This window comes from Rutilus rutilus, assembly GCF_951802725.1.
Source record: "Rutilus rutilus genome assembly, chromosome: 9".
Taxonomy (NCBI): Eukaryota; Metazoa; Chordata; class Actinopteri; order Cypriniformes; family Leuciscidae; genus Rutilus; species Rutilus rutilus.
In genome coordinates, this window is record NC_140223.1 from 25,757,660 (window position 1) to 25,770,508 (window position 12,849).

The 12,849-nt window shown below is 36.5% G+C and overlaps 1 protein-coding gene across 4 annotated transcripts in view; it reads right to left on the minus strand.

The window, feature by feature from the left end:
* stard13b (StAR related lipid transfer domain containing 13b) overlaps nucleotides 1-12,849 on the minus strand; it is an 88,982-nt gene that overhangs the window by 40,742 nt on the left and 35,391 nt on the right. Inside the window, exon 1 of one of the 4 annotated variants that reach the window (XM_084418297.1) lies at nucleotides 3,732-3,987. The exons of the other annotated variants lie outside the window; for them this stretch is intronic. Coding sequence (XP_084274423.1) covers nucleotides 3,732-3,855 — 124 coding nt within the window. The 5' untranslated portion in view covers nucleotides 3,856-3,987. Of the gene's footprint in view, nucleotides 1-3,731; nucleotides 3,988-12,849 lie in introns of those variants that run through there. 4 annotated transcript variants of the gene reach the window in all.

Consider the following 12,849-nt stretch of genomic DNA (forward strand, 5'->3'; position numbering starts at 1 on the left):
GTTTTCAAAACACTTACTCACGTGCATTAGCTATGGGGCGTTAATTGTCAGTTGTCTGTGATGATAGTGGTCCTGACAGAAATGAATAAATAAGACGGGTTTATTTTCTGATGACAAAAATTCATTCATAAAAAATGTTTAATGAAGCAAAACCAAGTTCCTCATCGCCAGCAGTTCAAAGCTTCCAGACGGCCCTCAACTCTTGTACTCATGTGCAATGTTATTCCTCAGCCAACATAGAAAGAGAAGCCACTGCTCCAGATTCAACCTAGCTGTCTTAACACGTTTTGAACTCAATGACAGCGCATGAAAGAAATCTTAACCTCAGATCTTTTAACAGCGCGGTGGATGTTTTTTTGGATGTTATACAGACAGCGCTACTTCACGGCCATCTTGGTACTTAATTTGTGTATTTTTCCACTAGCCAAGGCAGAAGCCAGAAGCATCTGCCAAGAAAGCGTAAATGTATTTGTACACCTTCATGAATTAATAGCTACATTTTGATGGAAACAAAAATAAACTGTTTTGTGGCTTCCACAATCAGGTCAGATGAGGATTATCCACAAGAGAGGCCTGTCAGAATGACAGCGGATTCCGAATAAAACGTCCTGGCTGAGAAACGCCGGTCTGGGATGCTGACTCCACAACTTAGGCATACAGAGAGCGAAGATATCAATACAGCCAGTGGAAAGAAAAGTTATCGGCATAATATTTACTCTGTGGGTTTCTGGGAAGGGCCGCTGAATGTGGGCGGTTGCCAGATAAAACCAGCAGGTGCTTGCGATTCGCTCCAGGCAGGGAGAGACGGCAGACAACGAAATGTTTCTGCTGTCTCCTCTGAGTTTGATTGAATCTCCCATTGAAAATGTCAAAGCTGCATCACATTTATGAGGAATCTGGTCCTTTTTTAAGCATAACTTTATATGGTAACACAGACTGGACCGTGTGCAAAACGAGCTAAATGTTGTTGTAATCCATCTTTCCCGTTTTTAAGTGGCTCTTTAAATGGATTGTCAGGAGATTTGAATGATGCCTTAGTGTGCTAGCCTATGAAACAAAAGTGTTGAAATCGAGGCCATAATGCAATCATGATACACAAATCCCTCATTCTACAGTATGCGGGCTGCCATGCTTTAGTCTTGAATGCCACACTCACTGACAGCCCACTGATTTTATGATATGCACTGTACACAAAAATGTGAAATGCTGGGTGAAATTACAGGTTCTAACTAAGCTGAATGGCTGAAAACTGTTTATTAAAAGTTTATTATGGGTCTGCTAGAAGAAATCAGAATGGTACTTTTGAGAAATAATCACTAGATATGCCAATTTTTTTACGGTTAGTAACATCAGTTGTGATGTAAGTTACATCTGTGAAATTATCAGTATTACTTTTGGAGGGAAATATTGAAAATATTTTCTGGCTTTGGAACCTGACGTGTTATTATTTAAAAAATAAAATGTCATACTAGTTTTTTTTCGTACTGTGGTATAATCTATTTTAGATAAACTCATAATATACTGAATTGATCTAAAATAGCTTACACCACAATAATCAATGAACAAAAATCCCTGTAATTGGTCGCTTTTCCTGTCCGGCCAGAATCAAAATCTTGTGTCTGTAATGTTTGTTTCAGATACATTACCATTCAAAAGTTTGGGGATATACATTTTCTTTTATTATTATTAATACTTTTATTCAGCAAGGATGCATTAAAATGATGAAAAGTGACATAAAATGCATTTATAATGCAAAAAAAAAAAAAAATTACAATAAATGTCGCTCTCTTGAACTTGCTTTTCATCAAAGAATCATGGTTTGCACAAAAATATTAGGCAGCAAACCTCTTTTCAACATTGATAAGAAATGTTTCTTGTGCAGCAAATCATCATATGTGACCCTGGATCACAAAATGTATTATTTATATATACCCTATTTATTCATCTTATGTATAAATCTCAGTTTCAAAAATGTACCCATGTGACTGGTTTTGTGGTCCAGGGTCTCATATTAAAATGATTTCTGAAGGATCATGCGACACTGAAGAACTGGAGTGATGATGCTGAAAATTCAGCTATACTATCACAGGAATAAATGACATTTAAAATACATATTTAATTAGAATAATTATTTTAAACTGTAATAATATTTTACAATATTGCTGTTTTGACTGTATTTATAGTGAAATAAATGCCGCTTTAGTGAGCATAAAAGACATTTTAAACATTTTAAAACCCAAACTCTTTTGTAAAAATTGTCATTTACTCAATTTCAATTAGTCTAAAGCTTATAACAATAGACTTTGTTTTGAAGGCCAAAACTGAAAGGGGGGGAGCTCTATCTGCCACAATGTCCGTCATGGTTGAACTTTTAATAGAGGCTCAAGTCAGACTGAAATATACCCCTCTTGTAAGCCACAATGATCTTTCCACTGTCATGCCTCAAAGGGCTCCTCATTGTTTGGCATGTGAATAAACAGCCAAGCCAGATCGTGCGCATGACTGCCACCTACATAGGGCATCACATAACTGAAATACATATATGGAAATGAACGTGATAAGCATGCCAACAATGCCTCCACATTTCATCACCATCCCCATGGCAGCCCGATCACATCCCCAAATAAACAAGACGAATATACAAGCTGTTAAAGATTTAAATCTAATAACAGCAGAGTTTTAATTACTGTCCAATAAAACAAACAGATGGGCCACCATACAGAAAAGTGAAACTCCAATATGAGAGGTGATTACAAGTGTTTTCCACTAAAGCACCAGGTTGCATTGACTGACATCTAGTGGTCAAACATTGTCGTTAAGAGTCGTTCAAGTCACAAGTAGTTTCTAAAAATGTTTAACACGTCTGCCAGTAAATTTCTACTTTAACAAATGCACTAAGATTAAATGTTGAAAGTACTGCCAGTAGTTCGATAGATAATGCAAAACTCCTCATTCGTTGTGTATTAATGAAGTTGCTGGAGCCTATACTAGTATTAGTTTAAGTAGCAGCATATATTTATAAGGCTATTTTCAGGTCGTGGCATGTTGATTATGCTTCAAATTATTATAAACGTAACAGCAAATGAAAACCAGAAAACAGCCTTTTATTTTGCCTATATAATAGTTACCTTCCATGAATTGCTTGACAAATCAATGAGTGTGTTATAATTGTTTAAATTTCAGGTTGTTCTGGGTTGGGTGGGGAGGATGAAAATGTAAAAAAAGAATAAAAAATCTCTGTACAAACAATAGCATTTGTAGTTTAAATAAATAAACTATATATATATATGGTTCTAACTAAGCTGAATGGCTGAAAACTGTTTATTAAAAGTTTATTATGGGTCTGCTAGAAAAAATGAGAATGGTACTTTTGAGAAATAATCACTAGATATGCCAATTTTTTTTATTTGGCATATCTAGTGCCAAAATAACATCTCTGCAGTCTGCATCCTGTAAATGCCTGATACAGACACTCACTTTCAAAATTACACCTACTCTGAGAAATATGTATTTAGGCTACATCACAACAACTTGCCCGATGTATCTCCAAACCACTAACGCTAACGAAAATACGAAGGTTAAGCAATTTTAAACTTCAACATCTGTGCTCTATAATCAGAATAAAGTAAATTAATGCAAACTATGTCTAAACCCATGTTGTGCACGTCATATCACTGTCATTTCACATGAACGCTACAACGCAGGGAGCGTGAACTTTCAGTGTCACTAACCTGCAAGTCGTCTCTCTCTGACACTTTTCCACAATAAATCCCAAGCTTTGGTCGTGGATTCTCTGAGATGCTCACTGAAAGATCGCCTGAGTGTCAATGTGAGAGACTTTCGTTTCGCTGTCATCGTCAATCCGCGCTCATAATAATAATCAATCAGTGGCTCGCGCGCGTATAACTCCCGTTATAGTGTCTCAAAGACAGCGAGACTCCTTGTAGGCTACTCTTCTTCACCTGTCCCGCAGACACAAACCGCGACGGGAAACTTTTCCGAAAAATAAATGCATAGCGAAACGAAAAATGTGGCAATAATCTCCCAAATAATCCAGTTTAAAGCGCGCGTTGGTAAAAGACGCGCAGCCGCTGTCTGGAGTCGCCGTGTGTTGCAGAGCAGATGTGGGTTTGTTTGAAGTTTCTCCTTCAGCTTGTAACATATGATCACTCTCTCTCACACACACACACACACACTCTCTCTCTCTCTCTCTCTCTCTCTCTCCTTAATCTCTCTCACTGCTTCTTTTCACTGAGGACTTCATCATACTGAGGACTTAATTTCACAGATCACCGTCAAGCCTCACCAAAAACTCATGCATTCCATATTAGGTCCTCATTTTAGTTATTTTTTCCCAGGAAAAAACGGTATTAAGAAATAGAAATTTGTATAATCTGAATAAATATTATATTGTATGTCTAAGAATATTTGAATTACACTGTAAAACAAAATTGCTGCCTTCAATTTTTAAGTAGCCTACAATCAACTAAGATTTTTAAGTAATTTCAATTTAATCTGACTTAAAAAAAAAATTAGTTGAATCTGGTATGAAAATTGCTTAACTTATTTTGATGAGTTAAATCAATGCAAAAACATATGTTGTCATAACTTATTGATCATATAATTTTTTTACAATGTAGAATTTGAATAAATATCACATGCAAATATTAATATGAATATTTTAAAATATGAATTAATACAGATTAAATATAAACAATAACATTATACTATAGGCCTGTATTCTGACAGTGACTTTTCAAATAATCAAAAAGCACAAAACTCTGCTCACTAAACTAAAATATAATATAATATTAAATGTAATGTAATGTAACGCAACGTAACGTAACAAGTTATTAGATTGAAAATAGTACATTCTAAGTGTACAAAAATGAAGGTACATATTGAGGAAAAAGGTCATGCTGAGGAAGGGTAGACATACCATGAACACTGACGGCTCATTTAATTATGGGCCTCTATGGATTCCATTTTGGACTCAGCATGGCATTATCATCATAACAGAGAGGAGATTGCTTTGTGAGACAGGTTTTCGGTCTAATGTGAAGGGTTGATCCGAGCTGAGAGGTCTGGAATGGAAAAGTTAGGCGACGGCAAAAAGAGAAACGAATACCTTTCACATAAATGACTACTGCATACAGTTAAACTCGTAACAGATACTATCTTCCTGGATCCAGGATTTGCTATGAAATGAATGAGGTTCTAACATAAAGAAGTGCAGTATTTGTTGTCTTTTGAGATCAGAGAGGACAGTGTTCACCAGCCAGTCGTGTGTCTAGGTTGGGAACATGTAGGTGTGTGGCCGTTTTTTTAGGTGAGTGTTAATGCGCCTGAGCTTTATTCACTAATGGAGTCATCTGATGGGAAAGACCAACCAGGAGAACATGAGGGGGTCATCTGCTGTGCCTCAGCTTACGTGTCAAAGGTCAAAGGTTAGGGCCAAACATTTCCACTCTTGCGGGATCTGCAGTGGAATGCCTGGCTTGGCGATACGACCGTCTGACCACTTAAAGAAAAGACTAGGAATTGGTGTGCTCAGAGGTCGACCAAATTTGAATTGTGCCAATATGATAACTTGAGTGGAAAAGCCAATTGTAATATGCATTTTATAACTATATTTAAGTAATTTATTTATAAATAAATCATATATATATATATATATATATATATATAAATGTACATAGCTATATATAGTAAATAGTTTCTAAAAAATAAATATAACCAGACAAACAGATAGAAACTTCAATATCTAGACTTGAGTGGTTAAAAAAAAAAGATTAAATGACAGCTTTCTATTCTCAGATGCATTTGTCTAACACACAGACCGCTTAATACTGCAAAGTAAGTGTCTGTCCACCTCAGCAACTGTCTCACTCCATCACAGCTCCAGCTGGCTGTTCTGAGCCCTTGATCTCCTGTCTGTCAGCAGCTGATCTCTTCGAAAGACCCATCACTTTAAACTTCAGTACAGGGCAGGCTTTCCATTATAAAACCAGTCCAGGGAGCAAAATACCAAACTAGCAGTCAGCACAACCTTGATGACTCTCGGCCTCGCCGTCAAAGCAGTAGATGCCGAACGTGTCGTCTGCTGTCTGTACGGTCACGTTTCATTTCAAGCAAAAAACCAGAAAGCATTAAACCATAACTTATAATATATCCAACTTGATACGTTCATAACCGCTCCAAGTGTCTCATTAAATAAACTGATCTTCGAGATTAAAACCGAAATGGATATTGTGAAAGAAATCTGTCAGCCCAGATGTGGATCTATGAGTGCTTATATTGAAGTAACTAAATAATTAGTTTCACAGAATTGCAGAGCAAACCCTCAACGTTTGCCAGGGAGAAAATGAATGTCGTACAGATGACTCGGTGGACTTCTGCCAGGCAGAGCATTTGCACAGTAGCCAAGCTGGTGTCTCTGCATTCTCACCAGCGTCGAGGTACGCAATTGAAACCACATGAACTTTCAGATACCGAAATTCCTCGTTTAAAAATATTTGAGCCTATTTAACGCAAGCCTTTAGTCTGGTCCTGTGCTCAGTAATGGGGTCATTGGGGTCACGTTCCTGATCAAAGTCTCTGACAGGAAGCCCTGCGCTCATGGCTACGTGCTACCATTCCTTTTGCTGTGACGTTTTCAGCATCGTAAGATTGTTGATATCAAGTATAAGATTATTATGGCTAGACTACTGGAGGATACACACAGGAAGCAGTGATGTAAGGGAGGAAATGTGAATGGCTGTCCACACAAACCCAATGGGGTTGCTTGTTTTGGCAAGACCCCATCAAGCTCCTATCTTCTTTCTAAACCGCCCCTATAGGCTGCATGTGTAAATAATGCACTTTGTTCCTCTTCAAAGTCACCATGAAATCAAAATGGGCAATTCCTATTTTGGGGGGAATATTGTAGTGTTTTTTATAAATAATTCATTCATGCACATCATTTAAAAAAATTAATTTGCCCTCATAATCTTTAAAAAAAATAACTTCCCCTCCCACTTGCAGTGACATCTCTTCTCTTCTCTGATGATGCGTTCACTGGAGCGAGGGCAGGACAACCTGTCACTCACATGACATCACAGCAAATCACAACCATCCAATGATCCAATCAATTCCAGATGGACAAAATAATGTCCCGCCCAACATTTTTTCTTGATCGAGAAGCCATTTCACTTGGATATACTGTACGTCACAATAGGGAAGAAAAGACTATCGCAACTTCCGCTTCATGCCGACTTTAAGGTACTTCAAACTAGCTGAAAAGAAGTTTATCTGAAAGACTGGAGCACAATTAATCGTCACTAACCTCATGCCTTGTGTTGGTTCCCACACATCTAAATAAAATATGTATTCACCCCAAGTGGTTTAATTGAATCTGCACTATGAATTAAACATGAAACCGCATGTGATCTTCTCTTGCACCTCTTGTTTGTTTGGCTACAAGCCCAGTGACTTGAGCTAAAGACTGACCACTGAGCTGCAATGAGAAAAGGCCCAGATGTTGAGAAGCTGAATTTTTTTTTGGGGCTCGAAATGGCCCACTCACTTGGCCGTGAGGTCTGAAGCCAGGCTCCAGGAATCCTCCAGGGGGATCACGCTTCCCAGCCTAATGCATTCAAGGCGTGGAATTCTCCCCCAACCACCATTTTCTCCCACTCACACTCGCCCATCTTATGCATGCACTATAAATTTCCCGAGCAAATATTCCCAAGCCAGGGCTGCAGTTTTCCAAAGAAAATCACAAATGTAATGTATATCTGATTTTAGATTAGGGGGTAGAGGGGGAGGAAAGGTCTTGAAGTAATAGTTCACTGCGTGAATGTGATTCATTGTGTAAAACATCATCAGGTCATCACTTAAGAATCATGATGTTAGATGTATATTCTTAAATCGCTGTTACATAAATGTAATTGAGTGACTGTGGTTATGTTTGAAATAGCATACTGTCATACTACTCTTCCTATTTCTGCAGTACACAGTATATATATATGCAATGCACTCCTTTATAGAGTGACGTATTAAGTAGTTGCCAGAAGTTATTATTTATGAAATAAATAAAAGGCAAGTGATCGAACAAACAAACAATTGAATCAATGAGTGAATCAATAAAATATAACAGAATCAACAGCTACTTTAATATTTGCTAGTAACTTGTGACTGCATGAACATGATGAATAAACTGAACGAACAAACATACAAATAACTGAATGAATGAACCAATGAACAGTAACAGAACAGAACAACTACTATACTATTTGCTAGTCACTTGTGACTGAATGAGGAGAACAAACTAACTAACAAACAACCAAACGAATGAATAGTAATAGATCCAATGGCCACTATAATATTTGCTAGTCACAATGAACTGAGCAAACAAACAACTGAATCAATAAATTAATAAAAAGTATAACTGAATAAACAGCAATTAAAATATTTGCTAGCCACTTGTACCGAAATGAACAAAATGAATAAACTTAAGGAACAAACCAACTGAATCAATGAATGATCAATGACCAATAACAGAATTATTAGTCTCGATAATGTTTGCTAACCATTTGTTAATGAACTTTGAAAAGTAATGCATTACAATATTGCGTTACTCCCTAAAAAAAGTAAGTTCTGTTGTTGTTCTTTTGTTTTTTTGACTGAACAAACAACTGAATCAATAAATGAACAACTGGGTAAATTAATTAATCAAATGAATCAATAAATAGTAACAGAATCCATACTATAATATTGGCTATATTAACTTGTGACTGAACAAACAGAACAAATAAACTGAATGTACAAACTTAATCAATACAAAAGTAACAGAATCAATCAACAGTGACTATAACATTTGCTAGTCACATGTGACTGAACAAAATGAGCGAACGACTGAATGAACAAACAAACAACTGGATCAATGAATAAATCAACGAACAGTAACAGATAGTATACTATTTGCTAGCCAATTGTAAATAAATGAACAGAAGGAACAAAAAAACAATCAAACAACTGAATCATCAATAAACAAATAGTAGCAAAATCATCAGCCATTGTGTTATTTAAGTCACTTGTGATCAGAGCATGCTATACTACTTAGTTAAATAATGTAGACCAGAACCCAAAGATTTACACACAGATGTCATGAAGGGGCCAGAGGGGGTCTGTGAATGCTATTGTTTCACTGTTCCAAACTAGCAGAATGACAAAGCATGTAATGCTGTCAAGTCAGAATCTGTTAGGCCTCAACCAACCACAGAAGTCCATGGGAAAACATTTACAGTCACACAGAGACACACACACACACACACACACACACACACACACACACACACACACACACACACACACACACACACACACACACCACCTGGCTTTTATTAGCAGAGAGCAGATTATAACACACACACACACACACACACACACACACACACACACACACAGTGCCCTCTTACCCAATTTGCATGTACATAATCTGTGATTTGTCCACTATAACACACTGTATGTACCTCTGCATGTTCAAATTCAAATTTTAATGGAAATGACTCAAACTGTCTACTGGCTGAATGCTATACAGTATAAGCGATTACCATCAACATTTCCTTTGATTATAGGATCGCATAAATCCAATGACATCTGTACAGCCCAACCCGACCCGATACAAGATAAAACAACAAACAAGTGAATCAAATGTTCTACTCATACCATCTTACATCTTTGCAGCAAACTAAATACAGCCGAGAAGTATCTTTTGGCAAAGGAAGATTGGAAATTAATCCTAGATTACATTTAAACTTAGATTAGAATGGATTTAAACATAGAATCTATCAAATCTGTCAGAAAGAAATTTTTCTGACTAGCAAAGCACAACAGGCAACCAAATCTTCTAAATATCAGGCTGTTCACTTACAACGCAATAAATGAATAGAAATAGAAAATAGAAGGCGATCCATGCGAGATGTGTGGCACAAAACCAAGAGTAGAACATCTGTTGATTCTTTACTGTTTGTTGCCTCTTTGATTTCAGGGCTAAATTGTTTATTAAGTACTTAACCACAAGAATGCCCCACTATCCTGCAGGACACAGCGGCTTTCCTTGTACAAGCATGAGCCAAACATGAAGTGTTTGGATAATTAAGCAAAAATAGCCTTAATATAAAACACTGCAATGTATTACTACTACTAGGCCTACTACACCACAAAGGCCAACAAGTTACAAAAGTACTAACACAATGACTTCACTTTTACATTGTCTTCACATTTTAAGAGTTTGGAGTTTCTTTGCTAAATTACAGAACAAGGTGGTTATAATTTATGGTGGTCAAACATGTATTTGTACTTTTTTTTTTTTTTTTGAAAGAAACTGATATTTTGTTCAGCAAGAACATACTAAATTGATTAAAAATGGAAGTAAAGACTAACAATGTTGCAAAATATTTCTATCTTCTAACATTCTGTTCATCAAAGAATTCTGAAAAAAGAAACTAGTATCTCGGTTTCCATTCTTTATTAAGTAGAAATAATAAATGTTTCTTGAGCAGCAAATCAGCATATTAGAATGATTTCAGAAGGATCATGTGACACTGAAGACTGGAGTAATGATGCTGAAAATTCAGCTTTGCCATTACAGTAATAAATTACATATGTTTACACAATTGTTTACACACAAATACTGGTACTTGAGACACAATGACCGCAACATGTAACTCATTCACCAACCCCCTGAACCAATTCTGCTAAACTACAAGCACAATTCCTGCTTTACACTCAAATTGCAGTTCTAAAACACACCTTTTTCAAAACACTACACACAATTCTCTGCTTTTGGCACAATTTTCATGCAGAAAATCACTTGTTTTCACAAGGAACACACTGCCATTCAAATGTGCACACTGACTCATCACATGGGCAAACACCCGTCACACAGTTTTACAATTAGCAATCAGAGCTTTAGCATAAAAGAGCAACAGGTGAGCTCTTCAATGGAGCAATGGATGCCAACATTGGATTTATTTTTATTTTTTTTACTGTAACTGTATACAGTAAATTCTTCTGTTGTTTTGTATGTAGACCTCTGTATGTGCAACTTTGTGTTGGTTGGGATGTACACTGTGTACATTGTTTTTGTGGGAAAAATAAAACATATTTGTTACCGTGTATTTGTGTGTTCTGAGTATAAAAACAATATTCTCAAATATTTTACAACACACTTATGTATGTACTGTCTGTAGTAAGTGTAACACTGAACAAAAAAAAGGCCTAAGTCATTATGATGAATGGAGGAGAAGTGTTTTCCATTCATCATAGTGTTTTACATTGAGCACATCAGTGTTCAACTGGTTCTTATAAATGTCTATTCATATGATGGTTTGTGTGTGTCATTTGAAAACAAAATACCATTTTGAGAAGAAATAACATTGTTTTGAATGTAAAGTTTAATTTTGCAGGAGAATTGAGGGGTTTTGCCCATTGTGTGTGTGTTTTTTGATTTGTGTGTAGAGTTCTGAGAATATGAGGCATGCTTTCAGAAAATGTGTGTAAACAATCGAGAAAAACTGTAAAATAATTAGTATTGTTTTTTTAAATACTATTTCACAATATTTTTGTTTTTACTGTATTCTGATGAACATAATAGAGTTCAAAAATATATAAAATATATATAAAAAAAAATCCCTGATCCCATATTTTTGAATGGTGCATATATGCACATCAACACACATTTTACTTCCATTGAAATATTGCTTCTGTTCCTAGCTAATTACTCTAAATATCCTGTTTTGGAGATTCCTCACTGTATTGGAGGCGGATTTTAATTCTGACAAGAATTCAGTTCCCACACACACACACAGACAGACACACACACACACACAGTTACATCACTTCACTTCATTTTAAGTTACAAAACAAAGCTCGAAAAAAAAGAAGAAAATGTTCCAGCTGCTTATTGTTCTTGGACATTTATTTATCCTGGGATTTGCAGAGCACTGCATTTAATTGATGGGGACTGCAGAGGTGACAAGTCTTGTACAATGGGGCCTGATCCAAATTAGTGGCCGTTCAATCCCTCTACGACATGTCTATTGAGAGGAAAACACACTCTGGCAAGCATGAGTTAATCAAATTATAGGGGAATTATTGAGAAAGATTCCTTAGCGCAAGAACCTGCGATGATGCAGTAAGGAATTCAAATGTTACATTGTGCAAATAGCTTTTTAAACACAAAGGCAAACCAGATAATCCATCAATCCTTACACAAAAACAATCGCAGGACTTATAAAACTTAATTGAGACCAAAAAGCAATTCAGCATTACAGAATTCCAAACTACCAGTGCCAAAAATGGAAGTCCACAAGAAGCCACAGGCCATTTTCTTTCTTTCCACATGTGGAATATTTCATGCTCTCCCAATGGCAGCGGCTCTCTTTACAGTACAGCCTGCCAGGCCACATGACGACCTGCCTGTAAATTTAACTCATGATGTCATTGATTTGGGCCATGCAGGAGCAGAGGGAGGCTAAAAAGATCACATAATAGCATACTCTCATATGTGAACAGAAAGTCCATACTAACTAACTTTTGCTTTTTTTGCCTTTATTGTAATAGGAAAGTATAGAGTAGACAGGAAGTGGGAGAGAGAGGGGGACAGGATCAGGAAAGGTCCATGAGCCGGGACTCGAGCTCTGCCCACGAGGCTATTGGCTCCAACAGAGATAAAGGCTTTTAAATGTAAAAATGATTGGTGCTTCTATTACAATCGAGTGCAACAGTGCCTTTTTCAGAGGCGCTGGTTCCGGAAGTTTTTTTTGTTGTTATTTTTATTATTATTTTTTTAAATAGTCTTTGTTA